A 24,709-nucleotide genomic window follows, 5' to 3' on the forward strand; every position below is an offset into this window, starting at 1 on the left:
TACTATAATTCAACTAACTATAATAACTGATGATTGCCTAAATAATTGCCAACCTACAGTTAACACAAACAACTTCTATAACTGATTTTTTAAGTAAATCATCTATTTTACCAAATCGATTCATGTGGTTAAAATAAAGGTATAAGTTATTATAATGATTAAAATTAACAGGAGATAATATATTCGTTTAATGTTATTCCTATGATGACTGTTGGAAAAAGAATAATTTCCCCAACAGACCTAGATTTTTTCTTAAATCTGATTTGAGATCTAGAACATCATCTTCTGATGTGATATAGACTGACAGGATATACCACCTAAAGAATGGTTAAAGATTAGTTTGTAATGAAGCAAACGATCTCATCAAGTAGATATTCAACAAAGAAACTGTATCATTCCTATTTACTCTAAGCAGTTAAATGCTTTTAGAAATCTCAAGCTAATTGGTAATGTATGCAAGTCCAGTATCACTGGCATGCAGGTCATTTATACAACTTAACAGGGCGGTAGAAATGCAGAACACAGATTTGCAGGAGATTATTGGAGATCTGATGTTTAATGTTACGGAATGTATAGCACCCAGGGATGGGATGGGGGTGACATATCTGCTTTCATTCTACACAAGGGCAAGATGAAACACAGTGCTATTCTGTCAGGTTGATGATGCACACAGATAAACAGAAAGGGATATCCTGTGTCATTACATCTTACGTTTCCCATGAGTTCCATACTTACATTAGGTAAAAAATTTCCTATGTTTTCCAAAAATTTTTTTGTACTAAGGAATGCCTGAATACAATCTAAAAAATAAAGTAGAAAACAAAATGCTCATTGTCCTAGTCATTATATGACCACTATAAACATTTTCATGTATTTCTTTCTAATTACTTTCCTATGCATAAGTGTGAGACTTTTTAAGACTTAATGTATTCATTTTAGAGAGGGAAAGAGAAAGTACAAGTAGGGTGCAGGGCAGAGGGAGAGAACCTTCAGACAGACTCCCTGATCAGTGTGGAGCCCACATCAGAGCTCACTCTAACAACCCAGGAGATCATTATCTGAGCCAAAACCAAGAGTCCAATGCTTAATTAAGAATGAGCCACCCAGGCACCCCTGAGGCTTTCTTTAAACATAATTTTATTCACATGACAGTCGGTTATGTTAAACCTCCTTCCACCTAATAACATCACGTATTTTCCAGGGTGTTATATAGGATCTATATAATAGTCTATATAATAAAATTCACAGCTGAATGTTATTCTATAAAATATATTACCACATTTAAAAACAGAAAAATGGTTAAGTCTAATATTTTAATAAAGCGAATTCTAATAAAACCTTAGCATTTGCTCTCATCTTTAGGGTAGCATTTTTGGGAGAAGTGTTTTCATCCAAGTGAAGTAAAACAACACACAGAATGATAGAAAATATTTATAAATCATGTATCAGATAAGGGACTTGTATCCAGAATAAAGAACTTTTATAACTCAATAAAAAGCTCAATTTTTTAAAAAGGCAAAGATAGGGGCGCCTGGGTGGCTCAGTGGGTTAAAGCCTCTGCCTTCAGCTCGGGTCATGATCCCAGGGTCCTGTGATTGGGCCCCACGTCGGGCTCTCTGCTCAGCGGGGAGCCTGCTTCCCTTCCTCTCTCTGCCTACTTATGATCTCTGTCAAATGAATAAATAAAATCTTAAAAAAAATTTTTAAAAGCAAAGATAAAATGAACAATCAGAAAATAAAACTAAGAAAAACAATTCCATTTACAATGGCAACAAGAGAAATAAAATGTTTAGCAATAAACTCAACCATGGAGGCAAAAGACTTGTACACTGAAACAATAAAACATGGCTGAAGGAAATTAAAAATGGCCTCAGTGGGAAGACATCCATTGCTCACAGACCGTAAGACTTAAGATGTGAGCACTGCCCAAAACAACCTATAGGTTCATTGCAATACCTATCAAATCCCCATGATGCTTTTTCCAGAAATAGAAAATCTCATCTTACAATTCATATGGACTCTCAAGGGACCCTGAAGAGCCAAACAGTATTAGGAGAAAAAAAATAAGTTGGGAGATCTCACACTACCTGATTTCAAAACTTACCTCAAAGCTACAGTAATAAAAACTGTGGTAATGGCATAAAGACAGCTATATAGGCCAACAGTATATAACAGAGTCTCCAGAAATAAACTCTCACATACATGGTCAAATGATTTTCAGCAAGGGTGCCAAGACCATTCTAAAGGGAAAATTTCAACAAATGGTGCTGGGAAAACTGGATAGCTATATGTTTAAAAAAAAAAAAAATCAGATCTGTACCCTATACCACATACAAAAAAGCAAAATGAACCAAACCCCAAATGTAAGATCTAAAACAATAAAGATCACAGAAGAAAACAGCAGGAAATCTTCAAGACATTGGATTCTGCAAAGATTTTTCAGCAAGGATACCAAAAGCGCAGTCAAAAAAAAGAGATACATCGAAAAATACTACATAAAAATTTAAAACTTTGTATACAAAAAGGTGTATCAAGAGAGTGAAAGGCAATCCAGAGAACAGGAGAAAATATTTACAAGTTATATATCTGATAAATGTATATCCAGAATATAAAAATAACCCCTAAAACTCAACAACCCCCCCAAACTATCTGAGTAAAAAATGGGCAAAGAATCTGAAAAGGCTACGTACTATACGATTCCATCTATATGACATTCTGGAAAAGGCAAAACTATAGACAGTAAAAAAAAGATCAGTAGTTGCCGGGACTGGGTTAGGGAGAGCAATGAACAGGCAGGGCAGAAAATACTCCAAGATGCGCTAATGATAGATGCATTCTGTTAGACATTTGTCACAACCCAAAGAACATAGAAGATTGAACCTAAGATGAACTATGGACTGTGTGTGCGTGGTTGTGTCAATAGAGGTTCCTCAGCTGTGACAAATGGACCATTCTGGTGGGAGATGCTGATAATGGGGGAGGCTGTGCATGTGCATGGACAGAGCACATGTAAGAAACCTCTTGTCTTCTCAATTTTTCTGTGAACCTGAAGCTACTCTATAAAAGTCTTCAAAATAAAAAATGTATGTATTTTAAACAGGTAAAGGACTTCAAAACACATTTTTCCAAAGAAAGGCCAAGAAGCACAAAAACAGATGCTCAACATTTGCATTATAGAAATGTACATCAAAACCAAATGAGATAATATTTGATAACTATTATAATGCCTAAAATTAAGAAGGGTGACAATCACAAGTGTTGTCGAAGAAGTAGAGAAACTGGAACTTTCATACGCTGCCACTGGGAATGTAAAATGATGCAAACACTTGACTGCTCTGCAATATACCAAGCTGAGATGCTGTATGATGCAGCAATACACCCAAGAGAAATGAGACCTGGACAAAATCTTACACATAAATGTTCAGAGCCGCATTATTCCTAATATTTGAAAATTGGAAACAACCCAAATGTCCATCAACTGATGAGTGGACCAAATGTCCACACAATGGTACATTGGTCAAGGAAAAGGAATGAAGGAATAATATATGCCGTGTCATGGAAGAACCTTGAAAATATTACACTAAGTCAAAGAAGCCAGTCACAGAAGACCATGTATTGTATGAGATGTTCAGAATAGGCAAATCCATAAAGACAGATCAGTAATTGCCTGGAGGTAAGGAGAAGGGGTAACAGAGAGCTACCTGAGTATGTGGTTTCTTCTTGGGATGAGGACAGTGTTCCGAAATTGATTATGTTGATGGTTGCAGAAGTCTGTCAACATACCTGAATCACTGAATACTTTAGATGGGTAAATTCTATAGTGTATAAAATAAATCTCAAAGTTGCTTAAAAATGATTATGATTATTCAAGTCTGATACCTCATAGCACATTTAAGTTAAGGAATGTTATTTCTCAACCTATTTAATACCTCATCTAACAGTCGAAACACTTGGAAAATGTCCATACTCAGATTATATTTTAGTAATAGCTTTAGGACATAATTCACATATCATAAATTTCACCCTTTTAAAGTGCACAGTTCTGTGGCTGGGGTATAGTCACAGTGATGTGTACAATCATCAACAACTAACTTCAGAATATTTTGTCACCTCAAAAAGAAATCTTACCCATTAATCTCTCCCCAATCCTCTTTTCCCTACACCTCTGGCAACCTGCTAATCTATCTTCTGTCTCTATGGATTTGCCGATTCCGAATATTTCTAGGAGTAGAATTATCCATTATGTGGCAGACTTTTGTGTCTGGCTCCTTTCACTCAGCACATTTCCAAGGTTCCTTTGCGTTTCAGCATGTATCAGTACTCGTTCCTTCGTACCGCGGAATGACACTCCCACTGTACCACATTTTATCCACTCATGAGTGAATGAACGTTTGGGTTGCATCCACCTTTGGGCTATTATGAACAATGATGCTATGACCATTCGCACATTGATTTTTAAAGCTTTCTTTCTCTATAAAATTAATCTACTTCAGAAGAGCCTGGGTAGCTCAGTTGGTTAAGCGTCCAACTCCTGATTTCAGCTCAGGTCATGATCTCAGGGTTGTGAGGTCAAGTCTTGCATCAGGCTCTGTACTGGGCATGGAGCCTGCTTGGGATTTTCTCTCTCTCTCTCTCCCCTTCTTCATATCCTCTGCCCCTCCCATTCCCTCCCGCTCTAAAAAACAATTAATCTACTTTTAACAAATTCTACATGAAAATTTTATTTCTTGTAAAGCAATCTCTTAATGCAGGCTTCAGATTTCAAAGTCAGAAAAAAGAAATACTTTCTATATATTATGCTCATTGAACTCTAAGGATTTAGGAGAAGTTCAAGAAAACTAATTCAATGAGTTGTAATTTTAATACAGCTCTAAGGAAAATACCAGAATATTTTTGGGGGGGTTGGGAGTGGGGAGGGGGCCTCCACTATGTTGATACACTGTATTAGAGAAAGCAGGGAGAAGTGTTAAAAAAACTTCCAATATAGCTATCAAAAATATGCATTGCATGTACGGTAAATTTACAACAAAGGAGCCATGAACATACAATGGCTAAAGGACAGTCTCTTCAAATGGTTCTGGGAAAACTGGACAGCTGACAGTCACATGAAAAAGAATGAGATTGGACCACCATATGACACCATGCACAAAAATTAACTCTAAATGGATTAAAGTTTTGAACCTAAGACCCAGAAGCCTTAAAACTCCTAGAAGCCAGTCATCTCCCTAACATGTGTCGTGGTGATGATTTTTTAGATTTGACCCCAAAAGCAAAAAATTAAAAACAAAAAGTAAAAAACAAAACTGAAATGCTTCAACCCAGCAAAAGGAACTATCAACAAAACAAAAAGGCAACCTACTTAAAGGAAAAAAAAATTTGCAAATTGTGTAGCCAATAAGGAGTTAATATCCAAAATATTGGGGACCCTGGGTGGCTCAGTCAGCTAACCATCTGCCTTTGGCTCGGGTCATGATCCCAGAGTCCTGGGATCGAGTTCTACCTTGGGCTCCCTGTTCAGCAGGGAGTCTGCTTCTCTCTCTCCCTCTGCCTCCCCCCTCAACGCCCCCCCCACTCGTGCTTACATGCACGCATGCACTCTTTCAAATAAATAAAATTCTTTTTAAAAAAATCCAAAATACACAAAGAACTCCTACCAAGAACTCAATAGGAGAAAAACAATCCAATTAAAAGATAAGCAGGAAGGGGTGCCTGGGTGGCTCAGTCAGTTGGGCATCCAACTCTTGGTTTCAGCTCAGGTTATGATTTCAGGGTTGTGGGACTGAGCCCTGCTTCAGGTTCGAAGCTCAGCATAAGTTTGCATAAGATTCTCTCCCTCTGCCCCTCCCCTGACTTGAGCTGGCACTCTAAAATAGAGATCTTTTTAAAAAAATTAAAAAAAAAAAAAAGATGAGCAGGGACTCTAAATAGACATTTTCCTAAAGAAGACATTCAGATGACCAACATAAACAAAAAGATGTTTAACATCACTAATCATCAGTGAATGTAAATCAGAACCACAATGAGGTATCACCTCACACCTCTGAGAATAACAATTACCAAAATAACAAGCGTTGGTGAGGATGTGGGAAAAAAGGAAATTTGTGTATACTGCTGGTGGGAATGTGAATGGGTAAAGCTATAGAAAACAGCATGGATGTTCTTCAAATAATTAAAAATAGAACTACCATATGATCAGGCAATTGCACTTCTGAGTACTTATCTGTAGAAAACAAAATACTAACCCAAAAAGGTATCAGCACACCTACATTCACTGAAGCATTATTTATAAAAGCCAAGATATGGAAACAACCTAAATGTCCATCAGTGGATGAATGGATAAAGAAACTGAGGTATATATATACACAATAGAATATTATTCAGCCATATAAAGGTGGGGGGGATATTGCTATTTGCAGCAACATGGATGGACCACAAGAGCATTATGCTAAGTAAGTCACAGTGAAAGACAAATACTATATGGTTTTACTTATAAGAATCTAAAAAAGAAAAACCAAACTCAAAGATAGAAAGACTGATGGTTGCCCAATGCAGGGGGTAAGGGATGGGAGAAATGAGTGGAGGTGATGAGAAGGTACAAACTTCCAGCTATGAAGTAAGTAAGTCATGGGGATATAATGTACAGCATAGTGACGGTAGTTAATACCATACTGCATATGTGAAAGTTGCTAAAAGATCTTAAAAGTTCTTAAAGAAAAAAATTTAACTGTATGATAACATGTTAACTATACTTACTGTGATCATTTTGCAATATATATGGATATTGAGTACTTCTGCTGTACACCTGAAACTAATATTACAAATTATACCTGTTTTAAATATTACAAATTATACCTGTTTTAGCCGACATAGGACTCAAATTCACAACCCCAAGATTAAGAGTCACAATGCTCCATCAACTAAATCAGCTAGGTGCCCCAATTCTACCTCAATTTATTTTTTTTTTTTTTAAAGATTTTATTTATTCATTTGACAGAGAGAGATCACAAGTAGGCAGAGAGGCAGGCAGAGAGAGAGAGAGGAGGAAGCAGGCTCCCTGCTGAGCAGAGAGCCCGATGCGGGACTCGATCCCAGGACCCTGAGATCATGACCTGAGCCGAAGGCAGCGGCTTAACCCACTGAGCCACCCAGGCGCCCTCTACCTCAATTTAAAAAAAAAAAAAAAAAAGTTCTATTTTCTTTTTAAAAACTAGTGACTTAAAAGGTTAAGTTTTGGGGCACCTGGGTGGCTCAGTGGGTTAAGCCGCTGCCTTCGGCTCAGGTCATGATCTCAGGGTCCTGGGATCAAGTCCCGCATCGGGCTCTCTGCTCAGCGGGGAGCCTGCTTCCCTCTCACTCTCTGCCTGCCTCTCTGCCTACTTGTGATCTCTCTCTGTCAAATAAATAAATAAAATCTTTAAAAAAAAAAAAAAGGTTAAGTTTTAATCATCAAATATTCATACATGTGGAAACACAATTTCCCAAACTTAGGCAAATAAAAAAATAGTCCCCCAAATCCAAATTTTTAAAGAAGATTTTATTCATTTATTTGACAGATAGCACAAGTAGGCAGAGCAGCAGATAAAGGGAGTGGGAGAAGCAGGTTCTGAGCAGGGAACCTGACGTGGGGCTCCATCCCAGGGCCCCAAGATCATAACCCTAAGCCAAAGACAGCCATTTTACCCGACTGAGCCACCCAGGTGCATCCAAAATCCAAATTTTTACTGAAAAATATCAATAGAAGTACATCTGAAAAATGATGCATGATTTCCTAAAATCATAATAAACTTAAAGCAAATTTAAGGCTAGATTTGATTTTTTTTATTTTTAATTCTTTTTAAAGATTTTTATTTATTCAACAGACAGATCACAAGTAGGCAGAGAAACAGGCAGGGGGGCGGGAAGCAGGCTCCCCGCTGTGCAGAGAGCCCGATGCGGGGCTTGATCCCAGGACCCTGAGATCATGACCTGAGCCGAAGGCAGAGGCTTAACCCACTGAGCCACGCAGGTGCCCCTAGATTTGATGTTTTAAAAACAATTATTTCTAAACAAATTAAAGACATAATACCCAATATTTAATTAACATTTACTATGTACCACAGTTCCAAAAGTTTTACTTTTATTAACTCATTTAAATTTTCACAAAGATCCTATATGGTAGGTACTATTATAACACCTCTTTTTAAAGACAGAAAATCTGAGGCACAGAGGTAAATAAGTGCTATATACATACACTTATATAAAAAACATCATGAAAAAGGTACAAAAACACACCACAAATTCAACAAAATTCACCCTACAATGAAGTCCACAAGTTAGCAAGTCCTACTCATGCTTGCTGAACCTCTACAAGTTTTGAGAAATGTCATTCTTAGACATGAATTGATAGCCAATTACAATCCGAGATTTGAGATCTGATCGGCACAGAGGACAAAGATCAAGACAGAAGGAAAAAAACTTGAGACAAAAACAAAGAAAACCTTAAAAAGAACTATAAGATCCTCGGAAAAATATATTGCCTTGTTAAGCAAGAAATGAAGGCTTCAAAAAGGAACATTCATAGAAAAATAAAGGACTCTTAAAAATTAACAGCAAATTAAATATTCAATAGAAACACTAGAAGGAGGATTTGAAGAGATCTTTCCAAAAATGGGGAGGTCAAGTTCAAATACCTAAGAGGGAACATAGGTGAAAAAAAGATAAAAGAATTAGAGAATCAATCACGAAGGTCTTTTAACTGGTCACCTGGAATTCCAAAAAGTAAAACTGAATAGAAATGCAGAGCCTCATGCAGATTTTTTTTTTTTTAAGAAGCAATTCACAAAGTAAAGTCTTAAAGATTTTTTTTTTTTGGCCTTTTAAAAAAGATTTGAGAGAGAGAGAGCATGAGCACATGAGCACAAGTGGGGGTGCAGAGAGGGAGAGAATCTCAAGCAGACTCCATGGCTGAGCTGCACTGAGCAGGGCTCAATCCCACCACCAGGAGATCATGACCTGGGCCAAAACCAAGAGTCAGATGCTCAACTACCTGAGCCACCCAGGTGCCCCTTAAAGATTGTTAAGATGTGCTAAACATTAACTGCTACATATGAGTAGCAGTTAATCAACGTAACTGAACACTTAGGTACCCCAGTCTCTGAAGTTGCCACAAGAAAAGCCTGTTTCATAAATTAACTGGGACTTGCACATTCCATGTGGATTTAGAAAGCTGGAAAGGCTATCACACCCTTATAATTAAAAAAAAAAAAAGTTAAAAACAGATAATCTATAAAATGATTACTTTGCCTGAACCCACAAAACTGAGATGGCATAGCAACCAACTACAGGCATACCACATTTTACTGGGCTTTGCAGATTTTTTTTTTTTTTTTTTTAATACAAATTGAAGGTTCATGGCAATCCTGCATCCAACAAGTCCATCAGAACCATTTTTCCAAATAGCATTAGCTTATATTTATGTTACATTTTACTTATTCTCACCTTATTTCAAACATTTTCATTATTTTTTTTAAAGATTTTATTTATTTATTTGACAGAGAGATTACAAGTAGGCAGAGAGGCAGGCAGAGAGAGAGAGAGGAGAAAGCAGGCTCCCTGCCGAGCAGAGAGCCCGATGCGGGACTCGATCCCAGGACCCTGAGATCATGACCTGAGCGGAAGGCAGCGGCTTAACCCACTGAGCCACCCAGGCGCCCACATTTTCATTATTTTTTTATTTGCTATAATGATCTGTGATCAGTTTGGGGGCAGCATGAACCATGCCCACAGAAGACAGCAAACTTCTCAATAAATGTTGTGTGTGCTCTGACTGCTCCAGTGACCAGCCATTCCCCATCTTTCTCTCCAGGGGCCTCCCTAATCCCAGAGACACAATACTGTATTTATGCCAATTAGTAACTCTACAACGACCTCCAAATGTTCATTCAAGCGAGAGGAAGAGTCACACTTCTCTCACTTTAAATCAAAAGTTAGAAATGATTAAATTTAGTGAGGAAGGCAGGTCCACAGCTGAGACAGGCTATGCTCTTGGGCCAAACTCTCTCAAAGTTGTGAGAACAAGGGAAGTTCCTGAAAGAAATTAAAAGTGTTACTCCAATGAACACACAATGATAAGAAAGTAAAAGCCTTATTGCTGGGATGGAGAAAGTTTGACTGATCTGGATGGAAGACCAAACCAACGCCTTGATTCCCTTAAACCAAAGCCTAATCCAAACTCCCTTCAGTTCTGGGAAGGCTGAGACAGGTGAGGAGGCTGCAGGAGAGAAGTCTGAAGCTGGTGGATGGTGAATGGTGAGGTTTAAGACAAGAAGCCACCTCCACGGCATCACAGTGCAAGGTGAAGCAGCACGTGCTGATAGAGAAGCTGCAAGTGACCCAAAAGCTCCAGCTAAGATTAATGAGGGTGGTTACACTGAACAACGGATTTCTAATCTAGACGAAATGGTCTTATTTTGGAAGAAGATGCTATCTAGACTTTCACAGCTAGAAAGAGAAGTTAATGCCCGGCTTCAAAGCTTCAAAGGACAGGCTGCCTCTCGTGTTAGGGACTACTGCAGCTGGGGACTTTAAGTGAAGCCAATGTTCATTGACCATTCTAACAATCATAGGGCCCTGAAGAATTGTGCTAAATCTGCTCTACCTGTGCTCTACAAATGGAACACCAAAGCCTAGATGACACCAGGTTTGTTTACAAGTGGTTGACTAAATATTTTAAACCCACGGTTGAGATCCACTGCTCAGGGAAAAAAAAAAAAAAGATTCCTTTCAAAATATTACTGCTCATTGACAAGGCACCTGGTTGCCCAAGAGGTTTGATGACGATGTACAATGAAATTGAGATTGCTTTCATGCCTGCTAATACAACATCCATTCAGCCCAGGGATCAAGGAAGAATTTCAACTTTCAAGTCTTGGGACTTAAAAAATACATCTCACAAGGCCATAGCTGCTACAGTGATTCCTTTGGTGGATGTGGGCAGAGTTAAGTTGAAAACCTGGAAAGGATTCACCATTCTGATGCCACTAAGAACATCTGTGATTCAGAAGAAGAAGCCACAATACTAACAACTGTAATTTAAGTTTGGAAGAAGTTCATTCCAACCCTCATGGGTGACTCTGAGGGGCTCCAGACTTACGTGGAGGAAGTCACTATGGATGTGCTGGAAACAGCAAGAGAAGCAGCATTAGAAGTGGAGCCTGAAGATGTGGGTGCAAGACTGCAAGTTCATGGTAGAATATTCAGAGATGAAGAGTTGCCTCTTATGGAAGAGCAAAGAGTGATTTCTTGAGATGGAACCTACTCCTGGGGAAGATGCTGTAAAGATTGTTGAAATAAGAACAAAAGGTTTAGAATAGCCCATAAACTTAGTTGATGATAGTTGATGATGGCAGCCTTTGAGAAGACTGGCTCTAATTTTGAAAGAAATTCTACTGTGGGTAAAACATAACCAAACAGCATCACATCCTACAGAGAAATGGTTCGTGAAAGGAAGACTTCATCTGTGTGGGAAAATTCATTCTGTTGTATTTTAAGAAACTGCCACAGCCATCCCAACCTTCAGCAACCACCATCAGCATGGACATAAGAACCACCACCAGCAAAAAGATTATGACTCACTAAAAGACCAGGTGATGGTTAGCATTTTTTAGCAATAAAGTATTTTTAATTAAAGTATATACATTGTTTTGTTAGATATAATGCTATTGCACACTTAATTGACTACAGTGTAAATGTAAATTTTATATGCACTAGGATACCAAAAAATTCATGTGACTTAACTTTTTTGTGATACTTGCTTTATTGAAGTTGCCTGGAAACAAGTCCCCAGTATCTTTGAGATATGCCTCCAGTAAAATCTAAGGAAACTGCCCCAAAATAAGCACTGGCTCACCTATGGTAGGTATAGCAAGAAGACAGGGACTGCCAAACAAGCAGATAACAGAATTCAGCTGAAATTTTTAATAAATTGCTACAGGTGGAAACACTGGCGTGAGAACATAGAACCTCTGCGAAGCACACATGTAAGGGAAACTCACACCCTCCTGTAGACTCCTCCTAGTGCTTTAAAAACAAAAAACAAACAAACAAAAACGTGGAAAGTAAGATGGAGGTTCACACAGGTGACCGGAGAAAGCCTTAACCTCAGTGGTACAGGTCCAGAGTAAGGCACCTGCCACTGCTGCAGAAAAGGCATAAAACCCCAAGCAAGCCTTTCTGCCTTATGTTAATAAGAATAACACTGCTGTGAGAAGGGCAGCAAATCTTTCATCCAGAGGGCACAGTGAAGATCCTTTCAACCAAGGAGAGGGACAGGAAAGAATCAAGGATCCATGCCAATGAAGGTCTACTGTTACAGGAGAAGCAGGATCACTGATGAAACACTATCTAAGAAACCCCCGTCCCTTAAGCAGGCTGGACCAGGACAATGCAACTCACTCTGTCCCCTCCTCCTACCCCAAGACTAGCAAGTGCTGAGAACAAGCAAGAGTAGTCCATTAATGGGGAAGAAGCAACAGCATGTAGAGAAACACTCTCTGAGGCACAGGGCATACTAGGAAGGCCGAAAGCTTAGGGTGAACATCAAAAGGAACATCAAAAACAAAAATAAACAAAAAACCTTCAGAAAAATCAGCCTGCAACTTACGCAAAGGCAATACTGAATTTCAAAATAGAAATTTGAAGCCAGTGGTGCATTGAAGGTAACCATGGCAACAACAAAACCCAAGCTTAGATCTACTCTAGACTGAATCAACCTCCCACACTAATAGGTGGGCCCATTTCTAGACCCAATACTATTTACCTCTGTCTCTATTAGCTTATACACACTCTTTAACATTCCATAAAAAAAATCAGACACACACATACACACACACACAAACAGAATGATCCGCTATCAGGAGACAAAGTGATCAACAGAATGACACAGAAATGACCAAGACGTTGAAATGATCAAATAAGAAACTTAAAATAACTATGATTATTACATCAAAAGGTCTAGTGGAAAAGGTGGACTACATACACAAAGGAAAATACTAGAAATAAAAATCACAGTAACAGAAATAAGGAATGCCTTCAATTGTATCAGTAGACATCAGGGCACTGGTCAGGAAAGATCAATAAACTTGAAGACCGTATTTGGCTAATCTCTATTGACCTAAGAGGAAAAAGTGAAGAGAGGGAGAGCAATGGGACAGAAAAAAGAAGAAACAGAACTGAGCACCCAGTAGCTGTGGAATGATGTCAGCCTAACAAATGTGTATGAAGCTACTAAAGAATTTGTATGATGCAGTAGCTTTTCAATCCAGCAAAAACGAGAAAAAAAAACTACACACACACACACACACACACACACATATATATTAAAATGACAAAAGTAGTATCTGCTACCATGTGCCCATGTAATTTGCCCTCAGGAATGCCATGTTGTTAGCCATTTCCAGAACTCTCTACAGGCCAGTCCTTCTGACCGTGTCCCTCTAAACTCACTGCTCAGCACTCTAATTGCATCCACCTGGCTTCTGATGTTTAGGTGCCACCTCCAGGCCTCTAATGTTTCCTGCTCCTACGACATATGTTCCCAGCATATCCCACTGCCATTAGTGAACCAGGTCTGCAATGTCATTTCCTAATAGCAGCTGTAGACTTGAGGATAATACTCAGTAAGGTTCTCGGTCCCTGAAGCAAATAACACATTATATGTTAATTAAAAAAAAAAGGGGGTTCTCGGTGATGCTGGGTGCCTTTTCTACCAGTCACTTCTTTCCACTTTGGTAAATGATGTATCCTCTAGGCCCTGCCAGGCACAAAATCATCCAGTATGATCTTATCTACTATGTCCAATCTAGCAAGCTGTTCATTTAAAACCTTCTACTCTCTGCAATGGCATTTCTGGCATTTTGACATTTATAGGGGGCCACTGTTTTGTCTATCCTGCTAGGAACCATCTAAGTGAAAACTCAATTCATACCATCAAAAAAGTCAGTGATGAATGGTCCAAAGCTGAAGACAGTTGTTGAAGAAGTCATGACACCTGGTCCAGTTTTTGCACCTGAATCAATTTTAGACTGAAAACTATTAAAGGAGAGACCAGATTCTGGAAGGAAAGATTTTGCAACACCAAACCAAATGTACATAGCCATGAATTCCCTAGACTATTTCCAAAAGGACAAATGACAATTTACTCAAGTAACTACACTGGGAAAAGGTGAGTATCCAAACATTTCAGGAATTGTTAAGTATAAGGTTCAAGTTGACACTGATGCCAAGAGACCTAAAGTGTCATCTGGCTCCTCACTTAGAAAGGGGGCATATATGAGAGCCAGATAATGAAACCCTGGCCCAGGTCTGGCTCACAGTGCATGCACTGGGTCCACAATCACATCCAGTAGTCACCCACCACCCACCCCCAGTCCATGAATACATAATTGGAATAGACACACTTAGCTGTTGGCAAAATTTCATGTGGCTTCCTTGGTCTACAGGGTAAGGGCCAAATGGAAGGGCCAAAACTGCCCTCCCCCATCCCTGGCCAAGAAAAAAATCAAAACTAATATCCCATATGGGTTGGAATGGCAGAAATCAGTGTCATCTTTTAAAACCTCAAAATGCAGGGATGCCTGGGTGGCTCAGTTAGTTAAAATATCTGAATCCTGATCTCAGCTCAGGCCTTAATCTCAGGGTCATGAGCTCAAGCCCTACACTGGGCTCCTCACTGGCCATGGAGTCTACTTTAAAAACAAACAGAAAACCTCAGAGTGTAGAGCTGATGGTCCCTATCATATTTCCATTTAATTCACCGGTCTAACACTGCAAAAACCAGACAGAATGTGGAAGATGACAATGGACTTTCAGAAATTCAAACAGCCCTTATGGTCACCACTCTGCAAAACAAGCTATGTTTGCTAGGGCAAGTTAATATTACCTAAGGACATGGAACACATCAACTAATCTGATGTGTTGAGGAATTCTCCTTTCCAATTAGGAAAAAAGATCAAAACTAGTTTGTATTCTCGTGGACAAAGTGTACATTTACAGTATACTACATTACAGTACAGTACAGTACAGTGCCATTTGGCCATCCTGCAGACCATCACACTGGTCTACTTTACCAATGACATCATGTTAATAGACCAGATGAGTAAGCAGAGACTAGAATGTTGAAAGCCTTGGTAAGACGTAATGCTTCAGGGAGTAGAAAATAAATCTTAGGAAGAATTCAGGTTAAAAAAAAAAAAGTTACCATGTTAGTAACTTTTTAAAGGTTCAGTGATCTGGATTATGCCAGGACATTGTCTCCAAAGTAAAGAACAAATTATTCCATCTTGCACTTCCAGAAACAGAGAGGGAAGCACAATTCCTGACCAGCTTCTTCAGGTTTTGGAGCAGCGTAATCCACACCTAAGGATATTGCTCTGATCCATAAGCCAGGAGATGAGAAAGGGTGTCTGAACACTCAGCTTCCTATCAAAGGAGAGGCAAGAAGAGTTACCCTTTTAGCAGAGGTGACTAAACTTGATCAGAAGAAAGTAAGACTACACACAAGGGAGACATGGAGGAGCATATCTGGCATGCAAATGGTATACTTAGTATTCCCTCATCCAATTTGACAATAAATTAACAAGTGTGAAAACCCCAAGCTTAGAAAGAGCATGGCCTTCTCAGATCTCCAGTGATGAGGGCCTGAGTCACAGCCCTGGATAAGCCATGAAGACAGGATGTGCTAGCCAAGAGGAGGGTGTAAACAGAATGAACAGTAGAGGAGGGGAGATGAGGATTCATTGGTGGCCCAAAGGTCAACTACAGCAACAGGGGTTATAGTCTGTCCTACTATCCTTCCTCCTCTAAGTTTGTCCTAGAGGGAGAGGTGCACTGGAACTTGAAGGGGCTGCACCCAGAAACCCATGAAGAAGCAAATGTGAACAAAATAAAGGGTGGGCTGTGGTTGAAGCTGTGCTGCACAGTCCAGCCCCACCCTGAGGAATAAAGGACTTAGTACCCTAGATGCCGGGAGTGCCCAGGAGGCAGCCACTACCTTTAGTCACTCCAGGGATCGCCTCAGCTGACAAGGGCTGCCTCACACAAGCTCACATCCCTTCCCAGGGCAGCCTGTACCTGCTGACTGACCATCACTGGGGTTGAGCTCTCTCACTTCAAACTGGGACAGCTCTGAAGGTCACCTCTCTGGCAGAGCTCCCCCCAGCTGGCTCAGGAATCTCCTCAAGAGTGCACCATAACTCAACTTCAGCCTCTACCCCCTCCTACTAGCCTCCTGCCTTCCCACAAGTGTGATCCCACAGCACTGCAACTAACCTGTTGCACACTCATCTCCAGCCCAGCTGGCTTCCTGGGAAGCCTGAATTGTAAGAAATGGCAATGTTTCTGCCTATATTTCAGGGTAGTCATTTTCTATTAAATGAAACAACACATGTCAGGTCATTTTTGGAGTGCCTGATACAGAGTAGGCATTTAATACATCAGCATGAGAGATGGTAGTTTAAGGAACAAGATAGATAAGCTTACATAAACCTCAGGATTATATGTATCTTCTATATGCCAGGTGATAAATACACAATTTCTGAGGCACACAACATAGGAAGCATTCATTTTAAGTATATTCTCAGTTCTGCTAGAAAACAGTAAGGCAAAACAAAGGTCAGTACCACAATCCAATTATTTACTGTACTGATCGTATCCCTATTTTATAATGATCATAAAAGACATAAAAACTTAAAAAAACAAATACTAAGTAGATCTTAAAATTCTGGTATGTTAATTTTTATTAACTAACACTAGGGGTCACTAATTACTTAGAAAAACCTGGAGGTCCCTCACAAAATTTTGGAAGATTTATATTCCAAAGAACAAGAATGTAAAGTGCTTTAACAAACCAAATCCTTTTTCAACTCATTCTAGTTATTAAATCACAGAATCTCACTACCATATTTTAAATTATATTCATGTTAAAGATCACACCAGAACAAGATAATTGAATTCTTTTCATTAGCACAATTAGAAAATTAAACTTTCTGCAAAATTCAATCATGCTCAAATATTAAACACACAAATTTTTAAAGTTTCCTGTGTGAAGTACCAATTTAGCTTCAGCTAAATTTTCTAATACAAGAGATAATATGATACATATGATAATGCTCAAATCAAACTAAAGCCTAATTTAGCATAGTCTCATGCTTGAAGTTCAAGAATCCAGCAGAAACGGACAATATGTGAAGAACCAAGTACAGACAAATGAGCTGGTCTGATACAGGTATTCAGAGATGGGCAGAAAGACGTGTGGTATGCTGGTCAAAAATACAAAAACTGAAATGTGTTAATTCCTTGAAAGCAAGATTAACACAATCTAGTAGTAAAGACATGAATGACAGTAACTACAAGGCAGAAGATAAAAGAAAATGATGTAATGTGCTCAGGAAATCTGGAAAAGCATAGCTTTCTTCTAGCTGCAGCAAGTCAGAAAAGAATTTATGGAGACAGCATCTGAGCTGCACGGTCAAGAATGTCATCTCACCCCCATGGTCCAGAGAACTTGCCTACACAGAACAAAAACGAGTAGGGAAGGGCTATGAAGGGAAAGAGCAAGTAGTTCGTGTAAGGATCAGGCAAATTAAGCCATTTGCAGCTCATTTCTGCAATCCCATAAAGTATAACAATTTACCCACTACTTTTATTTTTTATCATAAAAGATACATGTTTCTTAGCTTTAGCAAGACTCTGTATCTGATTCACAAGTATTAACATATGAGTAGATAGACTGTAATGATGTAAAACACACTAAATCCAACATGCTTATTAAGCACATACTTACAAGGTTCATTCATGGTAATTTACACAATCAGTTAAATCTCAGAATGGTAAATGTGAAATAATATAATGAATTTACTGACTTGTGATAAATGCACATAAATATTATAGGATTTTAAAATAATCTTTAGGGATATTAAACTATGGTCAGTAATCAAATAAACCCTATATCATACATCGTTCACATAGTTCAAATCATTCAAATAAGTGGAAAAAAAAATCAGGAAAAGGGGTAAAGCAATTTTTGTCTAGGGTGCTGTGAAGAGATCAGAGAACTGTCATTCTGAAAAAGGAGTGTAAAACTGAACAAAACTAATCATTCCACGGTGCTGGGTGTTCAATAAAGACAAACAACAAATTGAAAGGCATATCCAACAGAACTAGGATATCAGGGCAGCTCAGCAGCTATCGTTAGCCTTGAAACAGCAGGTTATTCCCATCCCTCACCCACCCCCAACTCCTAATACCATCACATTGAGAGGACAGGATTTCAACACATGAATTTTAGGGGGACACAGTCAGTCTAACAGAAACCATGCTAGAACATTAAAACAATTTTTTAAAAAAGAGGAGAGCTATCAGCAGGGCTGGCATATTCCAGATTTCATAGATGAAAACCGGACCAATTAATAAAAAAAAAAAAAAAGAAAAAAGAAAGCAGACGAGTCAAAACTGAGTTGCTAAATGCATTATAAAAAATGTCCAGTTGTAAATAAAAACTTGTCAGACATGCAAAGAAACAAAACATCCATAATGATAAAACTGCAGATAATAGAAATGGACTGTCAGTGGGCCTGTATGTTAAATTTAGCAGATAAAGAGTACAAAGCTGCTATTATAAATATGCTTTAAAACTTTAATATCCAGAGAAAATTAAAATTTTACACTAAAGAATATTTGTGTAACACAAAAGAAGGCAGTAAAGGAGGAACAAAAGGACAGAAAACCTGAGACCTATAGAAAACAAATATAAAATCAAGGATGTAAATCACAAATTACTAATTAGGTGTGAACAGACTAAACATTAAACCAAAAGGCAGAATTGTCAGACTAGATAAAAACACACAATTGAAGATGTGGCCAACAGATACATGAAAAGATGCTCAATATCACTCATCAGGGAAATGCAAATAGAAGTCACAATAAGGTATATTCTCACATCCGTTAGAACAGCTAAAATAAACAGGACAAGAAATAAGTGTTGGCGAGGATGTAGAGAAAAGGGAAGCCCCATGCACTCACTGTTGGTAGTTATGTAAATTGGTACAGCCACTGTGGAAAACATTAAGGAGGTAGCTCAAAAAATTAAAAATAGGAATACCAAGTGATCCAATAATTCCACTATTGGGCATTTATCCAGGGAAAATAAAAACACTAATTTGAAAAGAGGTAGCCTTATGTTTACTGCAGCGTTCTTCACAGGAGTCAAGACATGAAAGCAATGTAAGCATTCATCAACAGATGAATGGATAAGGCAGAGGTCTCTCATGCACACACCAACACGCGTGCGTGTGCATGGAGAATTACATAGCTATAAAAAAGGACGCAATCATGCCATTTGCGACAACATGGGTGGACCTAGAGGGTATTATGTTAAGTGAAATAAGTCAGACTGAGAAAGACAAATACGCTATGACTTCACTTGTAAGTGGAGTCTATAAAAAATGAATGAACTCCCTGATAGGAGGAAGTGGTGATGCAACATGGGGTCTTAAGTGGGTAGGAGAAGAATAAATGAAACAAGATGGGATTGGGAGGGAGACAAACCATAAGTGACTCTTAATCTCACAAAACAAACTGAGGGTTGCTGGGGGGATGGGGTTTGGGAGAAGGGGGTGGGATTATGGACATTGGGGAGGGTATGTGCTTTGGTGAGTGCTGTGAAGTGTGTAAACCTGGCAATTCACAGACCTGTACCCCTGGGGATAAAAATATATGTTTATAAAAAATTAAAAATTAAAAAAAATGAATGAAAAAGCAGAATCAAAACTATAAATACAGAGAACTAATGATTACTAGCAGAGAAGGGACTGGGAAGGGTAAAATGGGTGAAGTGGAGAGGGAGATACATGCCTCCAGTTATGGAATGAGTAAGTCACTGGAATATAAAGAGCATAAAGGAATACAGTCAATGATATTCTAATAGGGATGTAATGGGACAGATGGTAGCCTCACTTGCAGTGAACATAGTGTAAGGTATAAACTTGTCAAATCACTGAGTTGTCCACCTGAAACTCATGTAACATTGTGTCAACTTTACTTAAAACAAAACAAATAAACCTTCACACAATTGAAATATATGCTGTCCACAAGAGATAGACTTTATATTCAAAGCTAGAAGTTGAAAATAAATAGGGGCGCCTGGGTGGCTCAGCTGGTTAAGTAACGGTCTTCAGCTCAGGTCATGATCTTAGAGTCCCCGGATCAAGTCCCACATCATGCTTCTTCCTCAGAAGGGCATCTGTTTCTCCCTCTGACTCTCCCCCTTCTCATGCTCACTCTCTCATCTTCTCTCTTAAATATTCTTTTTTAAAATTTTGTTTAAAATAAAGTATAAAAGATATATAATGCAACCAATAGCCATAAAACAGCTAGACTAGCTATATTATCACAAAACAGAATGAACTTTATAACAAGTAATATTACTAAAAGTAAAAACATTTTGTAATGACAAAAAAAGTTTATAAATGAGGAAGATATATGCTATGTAATATATTCCATATAACCCCAATACAAATGGATATGGGCCTAACAGGGTCCCAAGATTCATAAAGCAAAAACTTACAAAGTTGAAACTAAACAATTCCAGAATTATAACTAGACTTCAATATCACATGCTTGATATCTAATAAAACAAACAGATAGTCAGTTAAGTATAAATGATTTGAACAACCTTATCAACTCACTCAATGGACATTTATAGAACAGAATATACAGCTTTTTCTTTTTTTTTTTTTTTTTTTTTTTTTTTTTTTAAAGATTTTATTATTTATTTGACAGAGAGAGATCACAAGTAGGCAGAGAGGCAGGCAGAGAGAGAGAGAGGAGGAAGCAGGCTCCCTGCTTAGCAGAGAGCCCGATGCGGGACTCGATCCCAGGACCCTGAGATCATGACCTGAGCCGAAGGCAGCGACTTAACCCACTGAGCCACCCAGGCGCCCCTACAGCTTTTTCAAGCACTCAAAAGAACATTCTCCTTGATATATCAAATGCTATACCACAAGTTAATTCCTAATAAGTTTATTATTTTAGGTAGTGGAGAGGGAGAGGGTAGGCTCCATGTCCAGCACGGAGCCCAACACAGGGCTGGAACCCACCACCCTGAGATCGAGACCTGAGCTGAAATCGTAAGTCAGACACTTAACTGACTGAACCACCAATGCACCTCCCCATAAGTGTTAAAAGAATTTCATATTCTTCAATAAATAATTCAAAGTATGTTATCTGATCATAAGAGAAATAAGAAATCAATGGAAAGAAATTTGGAAAAATTTCTTAAAATTGTTGGCCAAATATGTGGCAGACACACTTCTAAATAACCCTTACTTCCTTACGGGTCAAAGAAGAAATCCTAAAATGTCAGAAAATATCTTAAAATGAAAAAACACAAATGTCAAAATGTATTACTGTGTATACAGCTAAACGAAAGTTTCTAGCTTTAAATGCCCATACTAGAAAAGAACAAAGGACTCAAATCAATAGGCTAAGCCTTCATTTTAAGGGAAAAAAAAAAAAAAACAGAAAATTAAAAAGCAGAGAAGAGAAATAAGATCAGAACAGCAATTAATGAAATAAACAGAAAAAGAATACCAATAAAATCATACATCAGCTCTTAAAGAGCAACAAAATTGATAAATCTTTAGCCAAACTAACCAAGACAAAAAGATTACATAAATTGGCCAGAACAAATGAAATAGGGGCTATCATTACCAACCCTACAGATATGAAGATCACAGGAGAATGTTATTAATAACTTTATGCCAAGAAATTAGACAACTTAGGTGAAATGGAAAAATATCCAGAAAGACAAAACAACCAAAGTAGACTCAGGAAGAAAGAGAAAATCAGAACAGACCTACATAAAATAAATTGTTTAAATAATTTAAAATCTTCCCCCACAGAAAGCCCAAGCATAGATGGTTTACCTGGTGAATTCTATCAAAGATTTAAAGAAGTAATAATACCAATCCTTCACAAACTACTTCAGAAAACAGGAGAATAGTTTCCAACTCATTCTGTAAGGCCAGTACCACTCTGTTATTAAAGTCAAATAAACTTTTGTACTTGAGTTTGTACTCAAGGAAACAAAACTATAAAGCAGTATCGCTCATGAATACAGACCCAAAAAATCGTTAACAAAACATTAACAAACAGAATCCAGAAACACCTAAAAACAATTATCCAATATCAAGTGGAATTTACACAGGAATGCTTAATATCCCCAAATCAATTAATGCAATATACCATATTAATAGATTAAGGATGATCATCTCAAAAGACAGGGGACTAGCATCTGACATCCATTCATAGAAACTTTCAACCAACTAGAAATAGAATAACACTTCCTCAACCTAATAAAGAACATTGAAGAGAAACCCACAAACACCATACTTATTGGTAAAATACTAAATACTATTCCCCTAGGATCAAAAAACAAGAATTTCTGCTCTCACCATGTTTACTCAACAGTATACTAGGTTCTAGTAAAATAAAGAACAGGGGGGAAAGAATCCAGATTGGAAAGGAAGAAGTAAATTTGTCTTCAGATGATATAATCCAGTGTTATAGAAAATCCTAAGAAATTTACAAAACCTACTAGAATAATGAACAAGTTCAGCACAGGATACAGATCACAGGATACAGATCAACAGCAAAAGATCAACTTGTCTTTCTATATAGTTGCAGCAAGAAATCAGAAAAGGAAATTTAAAAAAATTTTCATTCAAAATATAATAAAAATTCAATGCCTAGAAATACATTTAACAAGAGTAGAAGATCTGTATGTTGAAAACATCAAAACATTGCCAGGAGTAATTAAAGATTTAAATAAATAAAGGCACAGGATTTCATATTCATGGATTGGAAGACTCAATATTGTAAAAGTGGACATTCTTCCAAAAAGGATCTACAGATTCTAGACAACACAATGTCAGTCAAAATGCTAATAGGCGTTTCTGTAGAATTTAACATGACCCTAAAATTTATATAGAAAATACAAACTTTTCAAAAAAATATTTATTGGGGGGTGCAGTTTGCAGAGAGAATCTCGAGCAGACTGCACCCTGAGTACAGAGCTCAGTGCCGGGCCGGCTCTCATGGCCCTGAGATCACCATCTGAGCCAAAACCAACAGTCAGACACAACCAGCTGAGCTACCAGGCGCCCCTGGAAATACAAACTTTTGACTGCAAATAGCCAGGATAATTTAAATCACAGTTGGGAAACTCAGACCACCCAATATCAAAACTTAATTATGACGTTACTGTGATAAAGGCAGTATAGTACTGATGAAACAATACAGATCAAAGGAACACAACAGAAAGTTTAGAAATTTATGGTTAATTCATTTCAACAAGGGTGCTAAGACAAAGCAGTGGGAAAAGAATCCTTCCAGTAAACAGTGAAAAGATTAAAAATGGGACACAGCCATAAACTGGAATGTTATCCAACCATAAAAAGGAAAAAATTACTGATACATGGATGCTATAGCATGGACTTCAACAGTATCACACTAAATTAAAGAAGCCAGACACAGAAGTTTGTATTATTTCATTTGCAAGAAATTTCTAGAAAAGACAAACATCCTAGAGAAAGAAAGCCCATCAGTGGTATCCTGAGGCATGGGAGAACAGCAGAGAATGAACAAACAGGCATGAGGAAGCTTTCTAAGCTGATGGAAATATTCTAAAACTGGATTGTCAGAGCTATGTAACTCTGTAAATGTACCAAGAATCACTGAAATGTGCACTTACCATAGGTGCGTTTTATGCAACATAAAATTGTACCTCAATGAAGTGGGTTTTTTGTTTTTGTTTTTTTAAAGAAACAATCAGGAGTTTCCCCATCCTTAGAGGACAGGAGCAGGGACTGAAGGAGCTCCTATCAGGATGCTGGAAGTACCTGACCTCATTGTTCATTCTAAGAGCTTGTGGCCTTTTGACCCAGAGTGCTGGTTTATGTATTTCTTGTGTCCCCCAGTTGCGATTCATAGGCTCATAAAAAACATGAGACTACTCTTACAAATATTCCAGTTGCAAACACTGAACATGGAATATATTCACCTTTCGTCCCGTGAAGGCAGCTCGATGAAGTGGAGTGTCTCCCATGTCGTTCAATACATTCACTTCTGCACCAGCCTGACAAACGTGAAAACTTTAGACATCTTTCACATGTCAAAAAATATACAAAAGTGAAAAAAAATTCCTTTAAAAGATACTAAATATTTTTTTTTAATTTATTTTTAAGTAATCTCAATACTCCGTGGACCTCGAACTTACAACCCCAAGATCAAGAGTTGCATGCTCTACTGAATGAAGTAGTCAGGCACCCCAAAACATATTAAATATTTCAAAATTAAAATAATGTTAGTATTCATTGGTTGTCACTACTAAAATTCAATTCAATTCCTAGATAAACAGTAAGGCTTTCTGAAAGGTAAAAGTCTACCTGATACATTAGAAGAGTAAAAAGATATTTTCCTTCAAGAATCTATAGACCTTCACTCTACTTTAAAAACCCTCACTGAAAAAAATGAATGAAATACTGAATTTTCTCCAATTTAATAAGCTTTCAATAAAGAAAAAGATCCCACTATTTAAACATACAGCCCAATTTTAAGACACAAAACACAATTTTTGAAATATCAATGTGAAAAATTATCATGGAATTGAAAAATG

The 24,709-nt window shown here is 37.9% G+C and overlaps 1 protein-coding gene across 3 annotated transcripts in view; it reads right to left on the bottom strand.

Annotated features, from left to right (window-relative positions):
* Nucleotides 1-24,709, bottom strand: part of OSBPL1A (oxysterol binding protein like 1A) — a 229,517-nt gene that overhangs the window by 179,953 nt on the left and 24,855 nt on the right. For 2 of the 3 annotated variants that reach the window (XM_045065459.1, XM_045065461.1), the window contains exon 4: nt 24,095-24,169. The exons of the other annotated variant lie outside the window; for it this stretch is intronic. In XM_045065459.1, the coding sequence (XP_044921394.1) occupies nt 24,095-24,169 (75 nt within the window). The remainder of the gene's footprint in view (nt 1-24,094; nt 24,170-24,709) is intronic. 3 annotated transcript variants of the gene reach the window in all.

This window comes from Mustela putorius, unplaced genomic scaffold (genome assembly GCF_011764305.1).
Source record: "Mustela putorius furo isolate JIRA1106 unplaced genomic scaffold, ASM1176430v1.1 tig00003858_pilon_pilon_pilon, whole genome shotgun sequence".
Taxonomy (NCBI): domain Eukaryota; kingdom Metazoa; phylum Chordata; class Mammalia; order Carnivora; family Mustelidae; genus Mustela; species Mustela putorius.